Source organism: Elgaria multicarinata, chromosome 4, assembly GCF_023053635.1.
Source record: "Elgaria multicarinata webbii isolate HBS135686 ecotype San Diego chromosome 4, rElgMul1.1.pri, whole genome shotgun sequence".
Lineage (NCBI taxonomy): Eukaryota > Metazoa > Chordata > Lepidosauria > Squamata > Anguidae > Elgaria > Elgaria multicarinata.
This window is the reverse complement of record NC_086174.1, coordinates 111359180-111385520: the sequence shown is the minus strand read 5'-3', so window position 1 is coordinate 111385520 and position 26341 is coordinate 111359180. Positions and strand designations below refer to the sequence as shown.

The 26341-nt window shown below is 37.4% G+C and overlaps 1 protein-coding gene across 2 annotated transcripts in view; it reads left to right on the top strand.

Moving 5' to 3' along the window:
• The window catches only part of FAM135A (family with sequence similarity 135 member A), a 59820-nt gene that overhangs the window by 7126 nt on the left and 26353 nt on the right, over positions 1 to 26341 (top strand). For both annotated transcript variants that reach the window (XM_063125006.1, XM_063125005.1), the window contains exons 2-9: positions 7809 to 7894; positions 11108 to 11232; positions 16631 to 16710; positions 17507 to 17646; positions 19627 to 19697; positions 22030 to 22203; positions 25374 to 25500; positions 26059 to 26212. In XM_063125006.1, the coding sequence (XP_062981076.1) occupies positions 11156 to 11232; positions 16631 to 16710; positions 17507 to 17646; positions 19627 to 19697; positions 22030 to 22203; positions 25374 to 25500; positions 26059 to 26212 (823 nt within the window). In that variant the 5' untranslated portion in view covers positions 7809 to 7894; positions 11108 to 11155. The remainder of the gene's footprint in view (positions 1 to 7808; positions 7895 to 11107; positions 11233 to 16630; positions 16711 to 17506; positions 17647 to 19626; positions 19698 to 22029; positions 22204 to 25373; positions 25501 to 26058; positions 26213 to 26341) is intronic.

Sequence of the window (26341 nt, the reverse complement as noted above, 5' to 3'; positions counted from 1 at the left end):
GCCATGAGGTTCAGACACATCTCAATTAGTGGCACAACTAAAGCGAGCAAACAAAGAATGTTCATGCCCAAGGCAGAGAGTATGCAAATTGTCATGGAGAGCAAGGGCATGATAGGGCTGCACACTGGCCATTTAACCTTGATTTAGGATTTTTGCCCCCTTTGGAACTTTTCTGGGGGAACATTTTCTACTTTTCAAATCTCAGGTTTCCCCCATGCATGCAGAGACTCCCTTCTGCCTGGAAGATCAACATAACAATGGGTAGGCACACCCCAACTTGGCTATTATGTGTAATAATTATTTCTTTTACTAACAACTTGCTGATATTTATCTTGAAACACCATTTGTGATGTCAGTAGTCAAATTTTGACAGGGATAACAAAGTACTTGAAAAGAAATAGCTGTTAGTATGACTTCATTCGCATGGGACTTTATGTTTTTGTCATTAATGCAGGATTGCAGTGCTTGTGTCCATATATTCCTCCTTCATATGGCATAACACTGGGTTTATACTCCCTCGGTAACTATTAGCCCTCTAATTGAGTGATATGTTACTATTTTTTGGAGATAATTGCCACCAAAGCACTACCTTTCACCTTGCCCTGAAGATCATTTATTCTGGAAAGTTTAGAAACAGATACCTGATTCTCTGAATTTAGAATGTTAGAGTTTGGATCAATAACTGCTTGGGGAAGGATAGCTATGGTAATAGGAACATTCCCCATAATTATTACCATGGTAAAAATTATAATACAAATAAACTTTCAGAATAGTGGTGAAACTGATAATAGTACAATCTTGAAAATCTAGAGTAACTAAAAATATTTTCAGCATAGTTTTATTGTGTAAAGTCAAATTGGGTAGTTAGCATTGATTAATGCTAAACAACATCAGCATATATTAGTCTTTGTTAAAAATATACAGAGTGCAAAACCAGGCAGCCAGAAAAACACATTGTTTCCCTTTGTTGTGGAACTCGCTTCTATGGGAGCTTTATCCAGGGCCTTCCCTGTCACTTCTGCTACTGTAGACCTTACTGGTAGTCTGCATGGTACAGGTTAGGGAATATCCTTGCTGATTTAAGTATTGGAGGGCTATTGAGTTACCTATAAAAGGACAAGAAAGGCATGATCAGTGTTAAGGACAATGGCTGGACAGGGAGTTCCTGTGTGTGGGTGCTGGTTGATTGAGATAATTGTTTCTGATCTTGCTAGTGTACCCTGGTTCTGATCCTGCAAGTAACAGAGAGCCAGTGTTTGGCTAGCAGTAGCAATAAGTAGGTTGGAGGGCCTGGTGTTCACCCACAAAGTACCTGACTCTGTTTTGCCTTTACTGGTGCATTGGGAGAGCTTATCTGCATTTGTGGGTTTGTGTCACTACCAGCGTATAGGCCTTTTGTCCCCTGTATGGAAGACCTGCTAGAACCTGTAGAATAAGGGAGAGTACTGAAGTCAATATGTGGATTGAGGGTAAGCTACCCTGTGGCCATAGGTATTTAAGAGCTTTGCACACTTTGAGGTGGTATTATTATAGCACCTTTCCAGGCATAAAATTCTGCTGTTGTCAGTTGCAGGATTGATCCATGAGACTAAGCTGCATTGTTCCCTTGCCACCAGTAAGCACAGTTAAAACATTAGTAGTGTGTTTTCTGGATGATGGTGTATCTTTGGGCTCTGCTAGTGCAGAAGGACTTAGGAGCAATCATCCCTGTCCAGCAGGCATATTTCAAAGATAGGATTGCGCTATTAAGATTCTGCTTCTCAGGAAAACATTTCCCATTCAAAGTAGTTTGATATGACATGGGATGGGTGTGTGTGTGTGAGAGAGAGAGAACAATTAGCTACTTTTAAAAAAAACCACTGGCCTATTGGTCTTGTATGAAGCCTAAGTATTTGTTTCTTGGCGTGTGTCTGTATACAGCCTTTTAGCTTGCAAAAGTAATGACAAATGACTCCAATCATAAACTGGTATGCATAGATGCTAGCAAGTAAGTTATTTCAGTAGGGTGTACTTCATTGTGCTGATTCAAGGCCACATAAAACTTGATGAAGTCTATTTCTATCTGTAATGATGTATGGTAACATAACATTTTATTCAGTCAGTAGGTTTCATCAACTTCTTATGTACTCAGGAATAAAATAAACTGCTACAGTTCAGCATGCAGATACATCTTGACATTATAGGCTTAATGTATCATATTCAGTGATATGGTTTTTCTGGAAATCGTTGAATTGGAAAACTTCCCAGAAAAATTTCCAGTGCAAATTTGGTTAATTTGCAGAGGGTCATTTGCACAGGAAAAAATACAGTTTGTATCAGGAAATATTTTGATTCCTTAGAGCAGGGCTGGGCAACCTGTGGCCCTCCAGAGATCTAGTTTAGCATGTTTATTTTACTTTTATTTAGTAAACAGAAAAGCTAAAAAAAGGACCCCATGTTAATTTTTTTGTCCCAATACACCACAAGTATTTGACATGAAATATATGAGAAATAATTAGAACATACAATGTGATTTAAAGGTTACATTCTGTACACATTTTTATTGAAATATTTATTAAAACTTTAAAGACAATAGCATGCAGTTTCCTTGCATTGTTTGACTTTAAGAAGAAACAAACAAAGTTTGTTTGTTTGTGTCAGTACAAAGGTACTGACACAGCAATTTTAGCAACTCAAACAGAACTGTGTATGATTTGCTGACAATCAGTCATCTATTTCGACAGCGTTCCTCTCTCGTTCACTAAGGTTGTTGGAGCACCTTCAGTTGTGCTGTCACTATTTATTAGTTCTATTGCACTATGATGTATATGTATTTCAAATGACAGATATGTATGCTAGGGATAATAACCTGAAAAACATTAATTACAATTTTGAAACTGCAAAGCTTGTCTAATACTGTATTTGCAATTGATATACATTCATTTTTACTGCAGAATTTATGAAATGGAAAATTTTCTACTGAAAAATAAAACATTGGGAAATTTCCCTCCTGACAGCACTTACCATATTTCATTTCAAATATGGTTCATTGTTTTTTGAAAGTTAAATAACTCTCCACAAAAATGACACTTTTATATACAGTAAAAACCTGCACAAGGAGAAATCTTTATGGCTGTGTTTCCTTATTCTAGACATACTTTTATGTTTCCCCGCCTCCTCAATTAGTGCTTTCTATATAACTCTGCTCATCTCTCTTTATTTCAGATTACAACTTACTTGCTTGCTTATTTAGGTTTCTGACTATTTCTAATACTTTTTTATTTTATCAAACTTGTACAATGTTATAAATTTTTAAAATATATTTCTAATTTTATTTTACTGTGCATAAAAAAATAATCAATCTTATCTACCTACTCCAGACAGTTGTGTTATATTCTATGGTTATTTCTTATTAAGGCAGACAGTGGGGAGGAGATGGAGGGAAGCAAAATATATTCTATGAGTGCCTAGGGGGGAAAGGTGTCTGTCTGTGTACCTAGAGGATTCCTGTCAGTGGATGCTAGGTTGCTCTGTCTGGGAGCAGAGTAGAAAGAAACAAGTGTGGCCACCACCACAGTGATGTAGGGAAACAAAGGAGAAAGTAGACATCATTGACTTACATGGGGAAAGCAAGGACACTGCTGGGAACCCAGATAGTTTCTTTGAGAGCAGCACTTAAATCTCACCCATAAACTTTCATTGCTGTCTTTCACTTGAATGAGGATAAGTAAACCACTGTTCTTGGGGAACGTTCAGGTGAGAGCTGAGTCTGTTTTGTGCCCAAGATACTGTTAACTCAAGGGGCATGTTTTGACCCCACCTCATCACCGCTACCCACTGTAGCAATTTATTTTCCACCGCGGAAGTGAATTGGATCCCTTCACATGTATGGCATAAAGTTACAGTCTGGAAGGAAGACTGACTGATTGCTATGGTGAAAAGCCCGCAAAATGTAGCTTAGCCATACTCTTTATTGCTGTTTATGAGGATAAGCCTTTGACCCTTAGCTCTTTAGCCTTCTCCAGTGGTTGATACTTCTCATGTTTACTGCTCTGATGTTGCTGCCTGTGACATCACAGAGATTTTGTTAGAAGACAGGAATGATGCTTCCAGGTCAAAGATGAGAGGAAGCATGATTCCCAGTGCAGTGTAAGGAGCAGGAAAGGAAGTGCCAAAGAAGGGCAGAGACTGAGGTGGGGTCAGATGCAAGTTGGCATAAGAATTGTGATCCCTGCATTGACTGGGAAGGTAGAGGTGGAACAAGAGAGACAGGAGTTGGAAAAGGTGCTGAAAGAACAAGAAGAGGAAGAGTAGAGCTTAGAAAGGTGGGGGCCAAGGGCCCAGCACTGGGCCATAGTCACTATGGTTGTGAAAGACCTGGCCTGGGCACAAGCCTGTTATTGGTGAGAAAGGCAAGAAACTGCATTCTGTCCCATTTGAGGGAGTTGGGGTGGGGAGAGGACCCTGTGATGGAGATCCAGAGGATGGTGTCTCAGCATCTTGGTGGGTGGGCGGAGATCACTGAGCCTTAAAGACAGAAAGCAGGCAAGTAACTACCAACCAATTGTGAACTGCCCAGAGAGCTTCAGCTATTGGGCGGTATAAAAATGTAATAAATAAATAAATAAATAAATAAATAAATAAAATAAATAAATAAACCAATACTGTGTAGCTACAATAATAAAAAAAAAGGTCTGGCTTTCTGCACATCGGTATTTCTTACGGTACCTTATATAGATTCCCCCCCTCCCCCAGCCAGCTGCAGGGAGACAGATCTTTATAAGCCTTGGGCCACAAAGTTAGATCAAAAGGGAATATTTGATTCTATATTCAATGATTAGTCATATGCAACTTCTGGCTAAATTGAAGAGTGGTCAGATGTGTATGCCAGCCGCTTTTGGGCAACATTTTGCTTGTCAGTTGAAGTGTTCTTGAGCATTTTTCTGGAAAGGACTCCATTGCTTATAAGGCAAGTTATGAAATGAAATTTTATGCTTGGAACGTCAGCTAGTCTATCACTAAATATTATGAGGCTTGCTATCCAATGGATTCTGCAATATGTTAACCAACAAATATGATTATTATTTTCAGTCCATCATATATATAAAACCTTTCAGCTCTCAAAAGGGCCCCCAAGGCAGTTTACACCATTAGAATAAAATAATTATAAAAATTAGAATATTAATACAAGCTTACCTGCTTGCTTTCATTCCCATGCTCACAAAAAGCCCCAATTGGTCTTTTTTGCTATTAAAAGTCTATTACATCTTAATATTCATGCATTAATTATAGTCATTAAATTGTTGTTCAATAAAATCACAGTTATTTCCCAAAAGGCTTAGAATGAGAGGCATCTCCAATGAGCAATATTACTTTTATTTTAATTTGAGGAGGAAAAGATTAATTGATTACAAATTATTTCAATTAACTAAAAACAGTGACCCAAGTATATAGTCACTATGTTCCTAAAGACCTGAAAGCATGGCAATTTCTTTATATTTCAGTTAGGCTGTAATTTAACTTATTTATTCTAGTTTTTAGAATTGCTTTGCCTCAACACTCTTCTCGTAAGTTACTGTCTTTTTTACTTGCATATTTCAACATTCCTCCATTCCATTGAGTAGACTTTTGAGTTCAGTTCTTTGATACATGTTTCTCTTATTGTTACAGTGATATGTCAGTTTGATTCTGCTATTTAAATCCAAAAATAGATAATCCTTGTTTAATATGCTATAGCGGATTTACAGGGAGGCACTCTCATTAAGGAAAATTTAATTGATTTAATCATATCAGTCATTGGTCCATCTTTTTAAATTTGCATATGGGTAAAACAGTGTTTCTGAAGCAAGAAGTATGTTTTGGTGTTCGATGAAGTGCTCATATGCTTAGAGAAGATAACCTTTTACAAGAGACATTCCCTTTTTATGTGAGAGAAAGGGGGAAATGCCTGTTAAGCTGGTGCTTGTTACCTGAAGATTTTATAAGCACTTGTATTAATATATATTGCCGTGCAGTTAATTGGGATAAAATGTTTTCAAATCAATTAACCTAATCAATTAATTGGTTAACATTGTAGCCCTAAACAAAGGAGTAAGTTTTAGTTATGACATGGAATTAAACAGGAAAATAACATTTCAGGTGACACATTCCTAAATATCTGATGTACAGGTAACTTTGCTTTTTTAACTTGTTAAACTTTGGACACAGTATTACCTACATAAGATAACCAGAGGATGATATATTCCCTAGTTTCTGTGAACACATGAAAATATATTGCATGTCAAAACAGCAGTAATTTCAGGAATGCTTCTGATCCCATAGTTAGTATATAGTAGATTTGTCAACCCTCAATCTTCACATGCTGTGCAATCTCCATGGAAAGCTTGCTGTGTGCAGCAGAAGAATGTCCTGAGGACAAAGTGCCTGGCTTTCCCTGGAATACTAGCAAGACATAGAGTTAAGAACTAGAGAGCCCACCTTGGAATATGAAGAGGTCCTGTCTGTACAAGTTTTTATAATTATATAGCTAGTCCTAATTCACTGCTGTCTTTGTAATTTTTTCAGCTTTGTAAATAAGCCCACAAAAGTTAATAGCTTGCAGGGTTTTTTCCTACTAGTCTGCTAAGAGGCTATTACTCTGAGTTTATATGCTGGCTAGAGAAGGTGGTATGTTATTCAGTGGAGGTGATAGTTACCTTATGTTAATATCCTGACCACCTTACCATTTCTATAAAAAATATATTGCCTACTTCTTAAAAAACAAAAAACAAAACCCTACAACAACAAATTGTTGCTTGGTCAACATACAAAGTTGTATTCTTTTCTGCAAAACAGCTTAATTCATATTGCATCTGTTTGTGCCATTTAAATGACCCCAAGGATAAACCCGCTTAAACTAGTTTTATTTTCAACTGGATATTGTCATTCAAAGTATTTTGAAGTTCTGCCACCACTTCTTTTATTAGTCTTGTTTTTGTCATTTTAGTAACTAATAAGTACTGTAGAACATACTTATTTCCCAACTCAGAGACTTGATTCTTCAGCACATAGGCTTCTATATTTGTGAACAAGAGGCATTATGGTGAAGGATGAAGACTGAAGTAAAAAATACAATCTGCCTACTACCCAGAGGATCGGGTATTGACACTGAAACAGAAATAATTATTTTCCATGTATTCTCCTTGTGAGAAGATTTTTGGGTAACTGGAAAGCATCTCTATGAATTTAGTTTAAAAAAACTGAAAGGAAGAATATAATTATTCCTGGTAATAAAATAAATATTTCTCTTATTTGACATGCAGCTGAAATGCTTTGAGTTTTTAGATGACTAAAACTTTCTGTAGTGTTTCTCCTACAAATGAATGGTATGATTTTCCTTGAAGAAGAAACATGCTGTGTAACAGATTATCTCTGGCTGAGGGAACAGAGACCTGGTTTAATAGTTACAATTTGCTTTAGTCATAGGCCATTGGACATCCAACATATACAAATGAAGCACCAAATTTGGACATAAGCTATACCAAATAAAATGCAACGTTAAATAAAGATCTTCTGATCAGAATATAAAATAAGTATTATCTGAACATTTTTTCTTGGATATAATTGAAATAAATTAACTGGTTGCTTTTACAACCCACCCAGTTAGTTTTCTTTCATATACAAACTATTTATTTTTCATTTAACAATTATTGGGCATTAACTTTGAAGTTAAAATGATTTTTTTTTTACTTGGATAAGAAAAACAGGAAAATAGGAGCATTATCTGAGTGTGTATGTTGTGAAGTTTCTGGCACACAGATGTACAATAATTTAATTTCTTTTTCTTGCAGAGCAAGCAGTATGTTTTTGACTGCAGAAACGGGGAACTGGAAGACTGCTTATTACCTGTATTAAAATGGATTATTTATTACTAGAGGTAAAAAGGAAAGTTGTTCTTTTATAGTATAGTGCACACTCCCATAAAATGCTTGTGTAACTTCTGTTGCATCGTTAGTATTATATTGTATCAAAAAGGGTAGAAAATCTCTATTTTATCTATTGAATTGGCAAGCTCAAGAAGGAAAGCATTTTCACTTCTATTGTTAGGATGTTCACATTTATATATTACCTATGGTGAATGAAATTTTAATGCTTAGAAAGAGCAACAGATATTCTACAATCACAAGGGGGACCTACAGCAATATGTTGTGAAAAAACTGGAGTGTTTCTGATCAGGGTGACTGCCAGGCAGCCATGCCCTTTCCCAGAATACTGAACCAGTGTGTGGTGGTTAGAATATTGGACTAGGACTGGAGAGACCTGGGTTCTAATCCCCACTCTGCCAAATTATTGTGCAAATTAGGCTGATTTTATAGGGGGGAAACAGTTTGTATTGTAAAATTTTTGGATACCCTAAAGAGTGATCTAATTTAGCATGTTTATTTTACTTGTATTTAGTAAACAACAAAGACCATGTTAATATTTTGTTCCACTACACCATAAGCATTTGAGCTGAAATATTTGAGAGGGGGAAATTAAAAGCACACTTAAGGCACAATCGTATGCATGTTTAGGTAGAAAACAGTCCTACAACTCTTAACATTCTCCAGCTAGCCATGGAGGCTAGGGAATGCTGTCAGTTGTAGGACTTTTTTCCTGTCTAAATATGCATATGATTGTGCCTTTAATGTGATATAAATGTTATACTATTGTAGACATTTTTTATGGAATACTTGTGAAAATTTAAAGACAGTAGTATGTACTTCCCTTATGCTATTTAAGAAAAAAAGGTACTGAAAACTGTTGACAAACTTACTTTAGCAACCCAAAGAGAACTGTGGATGATATGCTCACAACCTCTCATCTATTTCAACAGAGTTCAACTCTCTTCCGCTAAGGTTTTGGGGGCACCTTCAGTTTCATTGTCAATACTTACTAATTCCATTTCATCCTGTGATGTATATATATATTTCAATGGCACATACTTTAATTACAACTTTAAAACTGCCAAGCTTGCCTAATACTGCACATGCAGTTGGCACCCATTCATTGTTACTAATGAGCTGTAGAAAAATAAAGCACTAGAAAATTTTCTGTTTTGCAAAACTTTCTGCCCCACATCACTTCTGACGTTCTGGCTTGAATCCTGTCAGCACTCAACTATTTGAGTGTACTACAGAAGAATGTTATTAGGTGTTTGTTAAGGAGCAGGTGATAGTGCTTTTGCTTGCTATCTTAATAGGATTATGATTCAGCTTATTATTTATTTATTTATTTATATAGCACCATCAGTGTACATGGTGCTGTACAGAGTAAAACAATAAAATAGCAAAACCCTGCCGCATAGGCTTACATTCAGCTTGTTTTTAAAGCACAATCAGAGAAAAGCCAGCAGCCTGATTTGGACATTATGCTAAACCATGGTTTAGTGTTACATGCATGAGCAGGCCTGGCCCAAGGTATCTTGCCTCTGCAAGCAGGGCAGCATGCTGCTCCCCATCCAATCAGCCAGCTTACTGCTGTTCTTGGCTGCTGCCCGCATTCCTGTGTGTGTTCCTTCCTTCCTGCCAGCTTGCCTCTCCCTCATTTGCTTGGCAAATCAGTTCAGCTCCTGCCTTGTGCACCAACTATTGTGAGAGGTCCAAAAATCTCCTGGGAGCGATTGGCTAGGGCAAGCCTCTCAGGATAGCTTGTAGGAGACCTGCAGGTGGTTGGGGCACAAGGAAGTAGCAACTGGGCGGGAGCAAGTGACCAGCCAGCTACCTGAGCAAGTGAGAAAGTGGCTAATGAAGCAAGTAAGCAAGTGGGTGGTGGCAGCAGCTCCTACCCCGGCTGCCTGCAATAGAAAGAAGCGGTAGGCCCCCCTGGCAAGGGCAGGATGAGGAAAACAGAACAATTAACTTCTCTTTCACATTCCATTGCCTGTTGGGGTGCTTGACCTCGTATAATGGTGGGGCCAGCCCTGTGCATGAGCTACAGCAAACCCCAAGCTCACATACTCCCCTCTCTTTGGCAGAGCTAGGAAAAATTTGGGGGAACTTTGGTTTGTTAACAAGCCAGCATTACAAACCATGACTTGAGCTTTGCTTGTTTGAACAAACTGTGGTTTAAATTCACCAGAGTTCCCCCAAATTCAGAGTTCCTCATTATATCTGGTTAGTTTAAAAGTGGAAGTGAAATCTTTCTCCTGGCTGCAGCTGATGAAAGAGAGGGAGCACTGAATGAGGTCAAAGCTTGCTGCAGTTTGTGCACACAGTGCTAAACCATAGTTTAGTGTCCTGTCCAAAAAGGCTTAACCATAGGCAAATGTTTCTGTTGTGTGATTAAGCTACATGTATTTTAGTCACTGAACAGTGATGGAAGTGGAGGCAGGGGTGGTTTTTGTTTTTTTAAACTTTAATTCCAAAATCTCTGTATGACAGTGGTGGGCAACTTGTGTCCCTTCAGATTATTATTATTATTATTATTATTATTATTATTATTATTATTATTTTGGCCTACAACTCCCATCAGTCCATGCCAGTATAGCCAGTGGTGAGGAATCATGGAAGTTGTAGGCCAAAACATCTGATGGACCACAGGTTGCCCACCCCTAGTATATTGAATGCTTTTCTGTTCTAAGAGTAAGTCAAGAATGGATATTGGCTTTGTAGCTGAACATGTTTTAGTTGGAAGTAGTCTCACTGAATTTGATGGGGCCTATTTCCTAGCAGGTGTATTTAGGATTGCTAACTTACATAAGCAGATTCCCCCCCCCCATTCCCCTGTATTGTATACTGTGCCTATATTGATAAGTTATTGGTCGTACTGAAGATGGAGGCAAAGCTTAAGCATTAATTTCTGTCTGCTCTGGGTGGCAGATAGTGAAACAGAAGGACTCTGTTCAGACGACACACTAAGCCATAGTGGTTAAGTATTTTGAGCTAAACATTATGGCTTAGTGTGTTGTGTGAATCATTCTTAACCATGGTGGCTATGTGAGCATATTTAACCACAGTTTAAATATGCTCACTAATCAGTTGCTGCAAAAGTGTGAGTGGTTCATGTAGGTCTTGCTGATTAAGGCCATAATGTAAGAAGTAGGAAAGTTGTTCATGGCTCATGCCAGGTGTGGGGTACATCTCAAATGTCTTGTATTTCTTCTTTCAAGTAAATAAGGTGCTGACAACTGTTCTTCAGCTTCTGTATCTACATAAAAATGAGTGAAGTACAGGCAATGGTAGAATTCTCCGTGGAACTCCACAAATTTTATAACGTGGATTTGTTTCAAAGAGGGTAGGTATTCATTCATTTACTTTTGTACAATAAAGCTTGTGGTGTTCTTTGTTGTTGTGCTGTTACTGCTGAAATATTTGTATGGAAAAGATTAATGGGCGACTGTAAATCCTGAGAGAAAGGGTAGATGAGAGCACAGAACCCCTTGTTTCTAACCATATCTAGAGTCTAGTCGGAAGGACTTTTCTACATTTGAGGAGCAGTGGGGAGAGGAAGTGTTAGAACATTTTAATGTTTATTAACATTTGACATTTTAAATTTTGGGGGAATTTAAATTAAAGGCAAGATTATCAGGTACCAATATTCTCTTGGTATAGCAGATTTCTGTGTAGCATCCTTCATGAATATTATTTATTTATTTATTTATTTCATTACATTTTTATACCGCCCAATAGCTGAAGCTCTCTGGGCAGTTCACAGAAATTAAAACCATAATAAAACAACCAACAGTCTAAAAACACAAATACAAAATACAGTATAAAAAGCACAGCCAGGATAAAACCATGCAGCAGAAATTGATATAAAATTAAAATACAGAATTAGAACAGTAAAATTTAAATTTAAGTTAAAATTAAGTGTTAAAATACTGAGAGAATAAAAAGGTCTTCAGCCCTAAAATTCTAGGGTACTTAGGCTTTGTTCACAAGTCCTGTCAAATGCATGCGCTGTACCTTATTTTGCCCTTAACTTGCTCAGAGTTCTAATATTCAGAACAGTGAGTTGGGGCAAGAGAAACTTCTACAACTGATTTACAGAAGATGGGATGCTGTAAGAAAACCTTCCCCAACCTGGTGTGCTCCAGATGTGTTATGGGAATTGTAGTCCAGCACATCTGGAAGGCACCAGGTTGGGGAAGGGTGCTCTAAGGATCTGAGCAATTGCATAATTTCCCACAAATTGGTTGCACTGTTGTTGCCTGGAAACCTTACACTTCCATACTTATTTTATGCTGTGGCCCATGTGGAAGATGAAGGAACTGTGAGCACAAACTATTTCATAGCTGAGAGGATACCCTGGCTGTTTTTGTGCTGCTTGGATTGTATATTATTTTTCCAAGTTACTAAGTGTTAAGGGCACATCCAGTGAGAAATTGTTGGTGTTTTGGGCTGTAATCTGATGGAAAGTCAGTCTGAAGTATAGATTTTATTTGCGTCTTAAATGTAACACTTACTACTTACAGCATTATTGTGATCTGTGAGCTTACAAGGAGCAAACATTGTTTCATTCTATGATCTGTGTGTGACTTACGTTGAGTCATAAAAGTGTTGCCACACATTCTTATGCATGTCTTCTCAGAAGTAAGTCCCATTGAATAACATATAGCTTGCTACTAAATAAATGTGTACATTTATTTGTTTATTTGTTGCATTTCTATATCGCCCAATAGCCAAAGCTCTCTGGGCAGTTCATAAAAATTTAAACCATCAAGTACAATTCAAGGTATAAAAACAATCACAATATAAGAGTGCAACCTAACCCTAACCCTTACAGTGCAATCCTGCATATGTCTGCTCAGAAGTAGGACCCACTGAATTCAGATAATGTCGTGTAAGTTTTCAGTCTTGATTACAACATTTTATTCTTTCACTTTTATGGAACTAACTTACAGCTTCCGATTTTTTTAAAAAAACATTATTCATTCATAATTATTTTTATTGATTGTCCATAATGACCATATTTGATTATTCTGAGATGACAGAATTTTGATACTGAAAGTGGCCACAATCCATTCATGTGAAATTCTGGTTTTCATTGCTTATGATACAGCTGTCTTATGTCAATGTCTTTGGGGATTTTCTTTGGAATAACCCTTTTCTTTTAAAACAAACAAAAACTTGATAGAATGATGTGTTATACTATGCTAAATCAGTATGAATTAATTGCTTAATTAATGCTGACACATCATTTGCAAATCAGTTGTTAAATGCTTAGTTGGGTAGTCACATCTTCTTTCTGTGCTTTCTTTGAATAAATGTTATCTGAATTGTCTTTGTTAAAATCTGTTTGGATAAGTGAAAGACATTTTAAATTTCGTAGATTCGCTCCCCCCCCCCCCCCGCACAATATATTAATTCCCTTCAAGATTATTATGTTTTGGCCTCTGAAGCACTTCTTTAAAATGTTTGTTGAAATATCCCAGTGCTTTAAAAGTATTGGAAGTTGTACCACTAACACTGAAGGAGCAGCACATTTTAAAAACTGTATTGTTAATGGTAGTTGCCAACCAGTGACCTCAGTTGCCAATTTCCTTTTTGCCTCAGACAGCTGATGAAATCCCTCTAGGTATTCCAGAAAGTAATAATGGCTTGTCTGTCATTTTCATATGGGATTTCAATTCCTCGGATGTTATTCAAGGCTTTAAGCAAATTTATATTAAGCAAATACATACTTCTACCCTATAAGCTTTAATAAATTAAAATAGGAATAAATTTCAGAACTGGTTAGAAGCTCTAATTACATCTAAACACTGAGACCCTTTTTTCCCATGTTATCTTATGCCTGTTGTTATGTAGCTTATTGCCCTGACCAAGTGGATTTCTTGATCAAAGTGAGTTTTCTGGCCAGAAAAATGTCTCTCCAGTACAAAAGTATACAATACATGTTTGTATTTTAATGTAAAGTCTTACCTAATGTAATGGAAATAGAGTAAATTGGTCATTTCAGAGGTCTGATTCAGGGACTTCAGTTTCATATCCCATTTTGTAGTCTGTGATTAAACCACAGTTTCCCAGTTCGGATGTAATATGAAATTGTGTCTTAACAATCTCCAGAAATAGTATTACAGCATGCGAGAGAAGGCGGCAGGGAGCAAATGTGCATAGTTCTCATTTCCCATGGAATAAAACATAAGAACATATGAAATGGGCATTTGCTATTTTACTTGGGTATGATTTTGCCTTTCTAATAAGTTAACACTGTTCATGTTGACTTGGAAGATGTTTTGATCTGTCATGAGCTTTATGACATTTTCATTAATGGAGCACTGTGTACCATGTTATGCCTGGCATTTTTAATCCTCATTTTCTTTCATGGGCTATAAAATGCTGATACAATACTGAAAAAGCTTGTTAAGTTCTGTTGGAGACATCTATAATGAGTAAGATCAAGTCAAAGATTACAACTAAAGGCAGTATATTTTGAACTGAGAAATCTTCAGCTCAAACTAATAGTACTAGAATGTCTACATTTGGTGTGGCCTGTGTGCCTTTAAGTACTAAGATAAAACCAAGAGTTAAATCATTTTTTGGGGAGTAAAGTATTAGTGGATTAAATAAACAATTATTAAGTTAAATTAATTATATTGCTTTAAAACTTGTATCACTTCTTATAGCAATTCTTACAAAATGTACAAACATGGTTTCTATGTGTAGGATTAATATACTTTTATCCCTTGGTGTAGTTGGCTGTAGTTGGTCACAAATGTAATTTTAACTTGCTGGTATACTTGTCCTGAGTTGACCCTTGTGAGATTATCATATTAGGATTAACAGAAAATGTTTATGTATTAAAAACTGTATTATGTCATGAAGTAGAAGCATTCATTGAGTCATCAGAAAGCCACCTACCTTTGTATTCTTTAGGACTTTAGATAGTGATATATGGATTAAGATGATATGAGCTCCAAGTTTTTCCAGAGCTAAGGATTAGTAGTAAAAGAAACAATAAAAAATAAATGAGACATTTCCCCACTCCACCCCACCACATAACTTAGAAGCTTAATTGTAAACCCACTTAACTAATTTGTAAGAAGAGAGACGAATTTGGTTGGCTCCATACTAATGAGACAATTGATTCTACAAAATAGGTTGGAGGTTTGACTAGTAACATTATTCATCAAGTTTTTATGACATTTCTGCAGCAGGATCATAGAAGTGAATTATTTCCATTAACGTCTCTGGGGGAAACTATAGAAGAAAATAATTGGAAACATGGACAAAAAGTTAGAATGCAGAAGGCATGATTTGTCCCCAACTCATAATGTCACCAATTGCTTCTCCTTGTTTTCTCTCATGGAGTTTAATGAAAGCAAAAAACTCTATGGGTGTGTAAATAAATAAATAGTTTTATCTAATACTTTTGCTTTTGTTTACGGAAGGAAAATTGTGATCACAGAAGGAATCTTTCCATGAATATAACTCTCCTTCCCTAAATAGAAGTTTCTCCATTCATGGAGCAAAATCATTGAATACAGCCTCATAGTAATGAGGCTTATCATACAAGTGGGCAGAATATACTGTTTATTGGTCAGATATTGGATTGATCCATCCTTCTGTCCCCTCTGAATAGGATCACGGGTACATCCCAATGGAATAGGAATTTGCTCTCTAATAGAAACCTATAGTGATTTGTATCCTGTCTATTGCCCAATACTGGGCCTCAAGGCAGCCTTACAAAATTTTAAACATATACATTTCAAAACCTATTGTAATAAATATACAAAAGTTAAAATATATTAAATATGTTACAATATTGAAACATTAAACATTTAAAATACACAACAATTTACAAGTCCTTAACATTGACGGAGGCCCAGATTATTCACCAAAGGCCTGCTGGAACAAAGACGTTTTTGCCTGCTTCCGAAAGCACATCAAGGAGGGAGCCAGTCTAGCTTCCCTGGGAAGAAAGCTCCAGAGCACTGGAGCAGCCACCGCGAAGGCCCTCTCCCATGTTCCCACCAGGCCTTTGGGGCTGTGAAGAAGGTGGGACTGAAAGAAGGGCTTCCCCAGAAGATCTCAAAGTCAGGCTCATAAGGGAAAATACGGTCTTTCAGATAACCTGGACCTGAGCCATATAGGGCTTTATAGGTCATAACCAGCACTTTGAATTGTGCCCGGCAACAGACTGGAAGCCAGTGGAACTGTTTTAACAGGGGAGTCGTATGCTCCCTGTAACCAGACCCTGTCAACAATCTGGCTGCAGCTCTTTCGACCAGCTGGAGTTTCTGAACACTCTTTAAAGGCAGCCCCACGTAGAGCGTGTTACAGTAATCCAATCGGGATGTAACTAAGGCATGTGATTAAGACTATAATCCTGTACCCACTTAACTAGAAGTAAGCCTCGTTGAACTCAATGGGACATTTCTGAGTAGACATGGTTATGATGATTAAGAGACCCAGACCTGACTAGTGTTAATCTAAGTAATATGTTTTACTGCTATATACTGTATCTTATGTTCTGGGTTACTCTTGCTTCCTTTCCTATAATTAATTAGTATTGAACTATTTTAATTGCTTTTAACTGAAATGTAATTTGTTGATTTTTGTAATTGTTTTTATAATATGGAGTTTGTAAACTGTCTTGAAGCCCATATTTGATGGAAAGATGGGGTAAAAATGTTTAAAGTTAAAATAAGGGTGTGGTAAACACCCTTTGAGAATAATTTTGTCTACTTTAGCTTTTACCAGATTCGTGTATCTATGAAAATTCCTCCAAGAATTCCACACAAAATTGAAGCAAGCTTATTACGTGCAACCAGTAAGCGTGAACACTTTTTCATTACTATTTCGTATTTAATTACCATTTAACAATTATAGAAGAGCTGTCAATTGATTAAAGATTTGGCACTTTAATTAATTATCTGCCTTTTAACGGATTCATATACCTTAATATAGGTGGGAAACCCACAGTATAAGTACGTTGTTAATGATTTTGAAAAAATGTTAAAAAATAAAATTTAACAAATGGTAGCTACCAATTTGGCTCATGTGAATGCTTCTGTAAATCATATATTCTGTGAATACCATATATGTACATATTTTCTGTAGTTCCATAATGATCAACTGGATCTTAACAAATCACAATTTTAGAGAAGTCTTATTTCAGTGCATTAATACATAAATCAGAAATATTAATAAGGGGTTATTGAAAGTTTAGTGGACATAGTTGAAAAAGCAGAAAACAACTGAATTGCAAGAGCGTTTTAAGCTCTGCTCTGGTTCTGATGCATTTTCCTTTTAATTAACCCTAGATCTTATTGGTTACTGTTATCACCAGTTTTGTTTCTTCCTGGGAAATTTGCACTGGGTGTTGGATTTGATTTGCAAATGTTACTATTATTTATGAAATGAGCTAAGAAAGTTGTTCCTTACTTGCTCAATAACAGGTGTTTAACTCTTTAAATGGGTATTCTACTTGCAAAACTATTTATTACAAATATCCATTTGTTAAAGGTAGTCCAAAATATAAAGGACTCAGTTGACATTTTGTAAGTAGAGACAGAATCTTGACATTTTGAGCATTGATTGTCTCTCATGCATATTCTTGTCTTCAGGTGCAGATCTTGCTTTCCCAGCGTCAGTCCATGACAATGTAATCTGCAGTAAGACTTTTCAAATTCTCTACAAAAATGAGGAGGTGGCTGTGAATGATGTCATGATCTTCAAAATTAAAATGCTGTTGGATGAAAGGAAGGTAATGTTCCATTTGCATATATTTAACTGTTAAAATACCTTAATGACCTACCAAGTAATCCTATAATTCTGCTGTGCAAGTGGCCAGTATGCCATGGATAGTGCAGGCGTAAGCCTGTGCTCCACCAGCAGCAGATTCAACAGCACACAATCAATGCAGAAATAAAAGCTTAATATAGCAACACCGACAGTCGCTCCTGCAACATCTCCGGAAGCTGCACCCCAATATCACTTCCAAATTACCCACGGAAGGAAGGCAGCTAGTCAACATGCAGCTACAGCAGGATTGACAGTGATATCATCCTATCCAGTATACATACTCCTCCCATACACAAGGCAGAAGCATGCTCCTGGGAATAGACAACAGTACCTCACCCATCAAAGACCTGCCATTGTACCAGTGGTCAGGAAGCAAGCATGTAGAGAAAGAAGCTTCCAAGGAGAAAAGTTTGAGCCCCACTGGAATGTCAGTTACTCTACGCTTACAATTCTACTATTATCGCAGTAGTAATAAATATATCAGGGGGTATATCACTGAGCAACCAGAGTGGATTGTTTTAAGTGAGTGATTTAAGTCAACAAGAAAAAGGGTCGATCTTAAATCACTGATATAAAGCAAGTTTCCCATTGAATTTTTTTCAAATATTTTCTGAAAAAGGGTGGAACTAACAACAGATTGGGGTATTATTTACACTATTTCATTCTTAACATGCAGTGTCTGCATCTCTGTCTCATTGCATGTTTCCCTCTTTTTTAAAAAAAAAACAAAAACAAAGTATATAGGGAATATCTTTAAAATATTCCTTTCTTATGACCAGCACCCAGGAGTTTGAGATCAACAGCACAGTTATATACGTGTCTCTTCAGAAATAAGTTCCATTGAGTTCAATGGTGCTTACTCCCAGATAAATGAGCATATGGTTGTAGTTTTGGTATGGGAAGATGCACACCGGACAAATTTTGTCTTGACTTTTCTTTCCAGGGTTACTCCTTTCTGATTCATCCTGTCTGGGCCCAGCCTTGCACTCACAAAAAAAGCAAAAATGAAATGCTCATGATTTATAGGTCAAAGCAAAGTTTAATAGTTACTGGGCAGGGGGAAAATCTAATGTTTAAAAATCTGGTTCTTGGGATTTTTTTAAAGCATCGATTTTTATCCAACCTGATATATTGTTATTCTGTCTTAACTAACTCCTCTGCCTTGCTTGGCTCCAGTCCACCTCCAAAAAAGCACAGAACAACAACAATCATATCTAGCCCTTTGCACATGTGACTTTAGTCAGAGAAACTGAAAGCCCAGAACTAGTCAGAGGCATTTTCATGAGCTGAAAAGCTGAAATGACTGGCCATGTTTGATTGCCAGATGTCAGTTTGCACCCATGGGTTGTCGTGCACGAGCAGGAGAGAGTAGGTGTGCTGCCTGCAGTGCGCCAACCACTTCCTATTTTAATCAACAAACTATAATTAGTCCTATCATGAGTTGTAGAATGTGACATATGAACCTGGAGTGCTGGGTTGTTTAGCCCCTAAACAACCCAGTGCTTTGGGTTCGCATGTCATGCTCAACAACCTGTGAATGGGTTATATATGGCTAGTCTGCAGCAGGCAGCTCTCTCTCTCTCTCTTGCGTGTTTCAGACAGCCCATGTGTTTTTTATATGAGATTTAATTGTAGATGTAATTTCCTGAAGTGTGAGTAATTTAGTATTTTAGTTAAGTTTTTTTAAAATTAAAAATCAGTTCCTTTCTGTTCACCCAGGCATTTTAATTTCTGCTAGTGACATCTAAGAGAATTGCTGTTTACACTTCTATCTGCTGTTTTATTGTAGCATATCTTACTGTGTTTCAATTGATTGTGAACAGCTCTGAAGGCAGTATATAAATATTTTAAGTATGTTAAGTATGTAAATAAATCAGGGATAAAATTGCACAGTAAAACTATAGTTAATATTTATCTTTCCCCCCCAAAACGTCCTTCTTAGATTGAAGAGTCTCTTAACGAAATGAATTTCCTGCTCTCTTTAGATCTACACTTCACAGATACAGATTATTCGTAAGTTCAAAGCTAACCAGTGTTTACTAATAAAATATAGTTCTTCTATAGCTGCTTTAAGTGGAATGCCTTTTGTTCAAAGTCCTGTGTGCATCTGCATATGTAAGGAATTCCTTGTTTGTTTCAGTGGTGGTGCAACATTCCACACACCGACCACTTCAAACAACACAATAGGTTTGAGTGTGGGTTGTCATTGAACCATGGGTTGTTGAAACGTGGGTATTGTGTTGTCGGAATCCAGCCATGCTAATAAACCATTGTTTGTTAACCATGAACAATCAATGAAGAGAATCCATGATTAGTTGTTGGGTTGTGAAATGTGGGTTGTTTGTGGTTAACAAACCATGATTTGTTATTGTGGCTGGGTTCAGACACAGCAATAACCCACAATTCAGCAACACCTTATTGTTCAACAACAAGCTACACTCAACCCTTGAGTGTGGGTTATCATGTTGTCTGAATCAGCCACTGAACCTCATTCTCATGTAGAATTGCACCAAATGTTAAAGTAATGGGAAAAACTGTGGATGTGTATTTTTGAGATCCATGTACATACCCCCTTTCCTGTGTGCAAAATAAGTCCTGGATTAGACTATATGACATAATATATGTAGGACATTGTAGAGGTTATTGAAATTTAACGTGTATATAAAATATAATTTTATTACAGATTTTCCAGAGACAAATGCCTGGACTTGAAGTTTTCATTTTCTTTTATATTTGTTGCTAATTTTATAGATATTTTGATCACATGTATATATACATAATTCAAATTCTGCATAGGGCCATATATGTCTATTATTGTTGTGTTTCCTGTTCCCTCCGGCATTCACACGTGCTGGCAAACTGACACAGGACATCGACATCCATGAGACTTCTTTTATTGAGGGAAATCTCATGGTGAAAAGCTTAACACACTTCAGAAATACTTAAAGCTGATTGATGGTCAGAAAGCTTTAGGCTCCAAGATAATGTACAGTTAAAATGCTACTCGCTACAATAACAACCTGGTTTTCCAGCTGCCATCTCAACGGTTCCAAAACGGCCTCCAAACCCAGCCAAGGGAGAGGAAAGATTTCTGATTTGTTCCATCAGGCAATCAAAATGGAACATTCTTGAAAGGCTTAACAAACAATCCCAGGGTAGCTAGTCCAAACGTGGCTACACATTGGTAACTCAAGGAACATGGCCAAAGCCTAAACAAGATCACAGGCTGGGTAAAAAAATCCCAGGCACAAGAACTCCCGTGCTTGTACTTTAGCACCGGGAACTCCCTGCCACCTGAGTCTGCAGAGAAAAAGTGCAACACTAAAAATCAACCCCAGTCTACCCTTCCACTGAATGGTTGATAACACACACAATCACAGGGAAGCTAAAACTTCAGGCACAAGGAGTCCTGTGCTGGTGCTTAAGCATAGGGAACTCCCCACTGCCTGAGTTGGCAGAGGAAAAGTCCAACAGTCATAATCAATCCCAGCCTGCCACAATGCTGAGCTTGACTGCTAACAAAAAAACACAATCTACAGCAAATGCAAGTTCAAGTATATAAAAAGCCTCACAGTACTTTTCATGGCACAGTCCTTAGTAATTCAAAGTCCAAATAGAAGAGAGTCCATGTGCAGAATGCTTTCGAAGTCCCAAACGGTGATGGATGCAAACAGGGAGGGGTTTCAACCCATGAGTTGAAAGATGATCCTCGCAAAGGCTCCTCACCTTTGCTCCAGCTTATAAAGGGAGGTGTTGGCCTGTTCAAAGCCACTTGACAGACAGGGGCTCTGGCCCATAAATCATGCCCGTGTCCAAACAGGGAGGCACTGCTCAGCCCACCAAGATGACACTACAAACTGAATGACTTGTTCAACAAGGCCCCCAACCTTTCTAACATTCTCAAGTTCCCAGGGAAACCATGTACCTTCAAGGTTGAGACAGGGAGTGAGAACTCTGACAGAGATAAGTTTGCACAGATTCTGACATTCCAAACTAGTTCTAATTAAATCTAACTACAACCTGCAAGGCCTCCCAGCCTTGCTGAGACTTATACTTGGCAATTATATTGATTTCACTAAGGGTTACACATGGATAATTATATGCAAAATTATCCCTAATACTCCCTATATATGATGGTTTCCAATTACTTCACTGGACGGAACTCTAGAAGTTTATTAGAAGCCCTGCATGTCCAACATGTTCATCCATTAGATGTGGATGAACATGTTTTGCAGAAACAGATAACTGCACAGCGCAGAGGATTTAAGGCACTGATTTTCATTCTTAAAATTTAATATTAGATTACTTTCAAAATGGTGGTTGTGATTATACTCTTGTTTTTTAGGCCAGAGGACCTGAGCACATTGCAGCTAATTAGCAGCCGAACACTAAAGTTGCACTTTACCTTACACCGAGGCCTTCATCACTATGTCAACGTTATGTTTGATTACTTTCACCTCTCTGTCATCTCTGTTGTAGTCCATGCCTCTTTAGTTGCTCTTCACCAACCATTGATAAGGTAATTAATATAAATGTTGCTGTTTGATATTTCCCCCCCATAAGTAATAGTTTAATAAGATGTAATTCATTACTAATTGCTTGTTGGTTTCATCATTCAAGTAATAATTACTTAGTTGGAATGGTGTTTATTTGGCTTGTATATTATAGGTAAAGTCTGTGAAATATTACTATCATAAATTTCCATACAAGTTCATTGAAATTTTTATCCAAGATTCATTAAACATCCAATAAACCTTGGGTAAAAATTCATTTCATTTTTTATTTTATTTTTTGGAATAAAAACAGAAAGAAAAGAAAGCACAGAAGTTATTGAGGGTTAAACTCTACAGCCATACCTTCTAGAAAAATCTCTGCCCCAGTTTTTTTTAGTCAGAAATGGTAAACTGATACAGTTCATATTCATTTTGACAAGGATCAGATTGACTGGTTCAATTTGGCTGACTAGTCCATGACCTTTTCGTTTGTATTTTGTAGTACAGCAATTGACGAAATTTATTATAGATTCAGTATAACTTGCACAAAGAATTTTTTCCACATTGTCTCCAGAGTACCGAGTGTATGATTGCAACCATTTTCCTCTGGCAGGCACAGAAAAAGTCTTACCTGCATAGGTTATCACCTGTTTCCACTTATGGAAGGTGATTGTGTGGTAAATTCAGTGCCCCATTGTTAACCCACATTTAAATGTTGGGGAGTACCAAAAAGCTGAATGCAGTGCCTGAGAAGACATGCACATAACCAGCTCAGCACAAGCTGAAGCAGCTGGAAGTTAGCATGGGCCAATTTTGTCTTGACTGAAATGGTCATGAGAAGAAGCCCTCAGTCTGTCTCTAGAAGCCACTAAAGCATATTCTTTACTGCAGAAAGTGAGACCTTTAAAATACTAAAGATAACCATATTAGTGGTAACATTAATTATTTTAATGCAAAGAAAACACTGTAGAAAAGAACAGGGTGATGTAAGCATAGATGCCATATGAAATCTTTTGTGCGTTTTGCTTCCTTTTAGTGAAAACTGGAGAAATGACTTAAAATTTCACTTGGCAACCTTGTAATTTATTGATACGTTGTTCAGATACTTTGGGTTGTGCCCCCCTATGCCACACTCACAGCCCAACCCATTCAGCAGGGTCCCCTGACTGTCTATATATCATTTTGGGGGCGGGGGTGGCTGCTGTTAGGATGAGGAAGTCTGGATCTGCCAGCCCCATTATGCATATATAACTCTGGATCCAACCCTTTATGTTTCTGTTGGAAATATCAAAAGTATGTAAGTGCTTCATGTGAACAAGGGCATCCAAATGTTCTGCATGTATCTAAGGATTTCTCTATTGCATTTTCTGAGCATTCCCAAAAGGAAAGTTGTTGCTTTCCTGCCAGATCCTCTGTGTGAGCACTGAGAACTCTGGAAGAGATCCAGTAAAGTAAGGATGGGTACACTGTCTCAGGTATTTTTTCTTGAAACACTTCCTTTGTTTGGGCAGAAAATGGTTTATGCTTATGGCTGCCTGTATAGTTTTCTAGCCTTTATGTTTTGAGAGAGAAGAATAATGCACCACATATCTTCCAATCTGTGCTCATTACACTTGGAACGAAGTTAGAGGGGGAAAGCAGATAACAGTTTCATTGCCCTGTGATATTTCAGTCTAGGTTCTCCATCAAACTTTAGAACAGGCTTGGGATCTATGGTATTCATTGATGAGTATATATTATAAATGAACAGGAAGCTACAAAAGAGCAAAACAGAGATCAGTTAAGAGCATCATTCCATTATTGTAAAGCCACTAATATTTGTATATGTGTTTAATCGTATAATATCATACACCCTTCCTTGCCAAGATTCGTATGCCATTGTTCTTCAAGGTATACATAATAGCAATAGATAGATGTTAGTTGTTCGTGCTCTGTGTGGTATCTTTAAATAGGAAAGACAGTATTACAGCAGAGATTGGGAAGATGAGCTAGTGAGTATACACCCTACAGTACGCAGGGATTCTATGGTATACATGGAAAATTCACTCTAAACTTCTATTGTAAATCTATAGCCCTTTTTCCTCTTCTGTGCATTTCTTTTGTGTAACCTACATACTGTAACATGCTATAATAAAAAGCCAGCAGTGAAAGAGGCAAAATGAAAATCACAGTAAATTTAAATAGGTTCACTCTTTACAAACAGAGAAACTATTCTTTAGAAGATAATTTGTGTGCTTCATTTTGCAATGCAGCAATTCATGCCACAGACTAGTCACTAGTAGGAAAAGGGAGTGGCTCATTTACTAGCAATGGATTATTGGAAGGGGAAGAATCCTCCTATCCTGAATTGGAAACTAGGAGGATTAGGTGCTGACCATGATTAGTGGCAAATAGAGAAGATGAGGTGTATCCCATGGATAGCGTTAGCGCCTTCACTGTCCATTGCCATTGCTGTCTTTGGCTAAGGTCTTTCATCTGATGCAATTCTTCCATCATGTTGGCTCCTGTGTTTTGATTCCTCTCTTAGGAAGTCAACAACTCTGTTGAAGGGTGGAAAGGAAACAAATAATGGTACTAGCATTCTTCCCTGACCCATCTTTGCATATACAATACACTTCTCTTACCCCAATACATTAATCAAAACTCATTTTTCCTGGATATGATTTGTCAGTAGAAGGATTATCAACTCAGAACGCTTACAGAAATTAGTCTCATGCAAACAACCAAATGTGTAGTTACACCTGGGTTAGGATGGCAGTGCAAGGGGGTGTAATTGACAAAGGGGGAGATGATGCAGATATGTTGCACAAGCTATATGTGTAGCTACAGCTTGCACAGTCTCTGTACAACTTCCTGGTGTAATACGGTCATATCGCCTAGTTCCAGTCAGAATCCTAGTGACCATGCTTTGCACTAGCTAGCCCAACATAGTCTTTGCTGCCCAAATCTATTTGCATGGTTAGGTGCATTCCAGTCGTTGTTAACCAATTCATTTACCTACCACCATTTAAGTCATAGTTGCAAGATTTCTATATTGCTTATCATAATCTGGGAGGTACACTGCCAGGTACCCCAAGTTGCAGCAGATACTAAGCAAATATTTTGGGCTAAGAGATAACGTGCTGTTTATTTTTTCCATGTGCGTCTCATTCACCATATAATTTCTACTCTTTAATTTTGTTTTCATTTATTTTAGCTTTCCTCGTCCAGTCAAGAATACTTGGCTAAACAGAAATGCACCACCACAGAACAGAGACTCTGTGATTCCTTCTCTTGAGAGTGTTGTCTTTGGCAACAATTACAGCAAGCAGTTGTCAGCAGATGTAAGATGATAATCATTTTGTCTTTTTAATATTTTTTTTAATAAATTGGAAGGAATAAATATTCTACAGGAATAAACATTTTTTAACATTCAGAACATTTGTATTGCAATTCAGTCACACAATATAATACATTCTGTCAAGAATCTGTTATTTTAAAAGATGACTTCCTTGAAGTGTTAGCTTCTTTTCCAGTTTTTGTAGTTTTTGTTAAACCCACTAAGGATTCTTCTGTATGCGTTTACTGAGAAATAAGTAAGTTCAATGAGGCGTACGACTGAGAAAGTGGTATCAGACAGGAGTGCAGGCTTTGATCCAGATGCTCTGCATGTGCATGGGAGGATAACAACCTTTTTTCCAGTCTAGCAGCAGTGCCTTATGATTGCTGCTCTCAGGGGCTCCCAGTCTTCGGGGAGCCTTTTCGCAGTGGCTGGGGGGAAGTGGAAAGACATGAATGCACAGCGAATGCTATGTGTGGTGCTTTGGATTCTGCCATTAATCTCTAAATGCAGCTTTGTTGTTGCCATTGCTGTTTTGATAACTGTACAAATCCATTTTTAGGGCTGCAGTTTTATAATAGCAGAGCCTTTCTTGAATCACGCTTACAATCTCCACCGTACACTTTGTGCCAGTTTGCTGCTTGCGTTCAAAGGATTACACAGCTATTTCACTATTTTATCAAAAGAGCTGCCTTCCTGTCTGAAATTAGATGCAGGTATGTGAAATAAATACTTTTTGCTTCTGTCTGTTGACAGAACCTTTAAGCTACTTAATTTCTATGGCATGTTTTAATATGAATGCAGATATAGTTAGAAATAGTTTAAGACAGTATAAACGCTTTAGA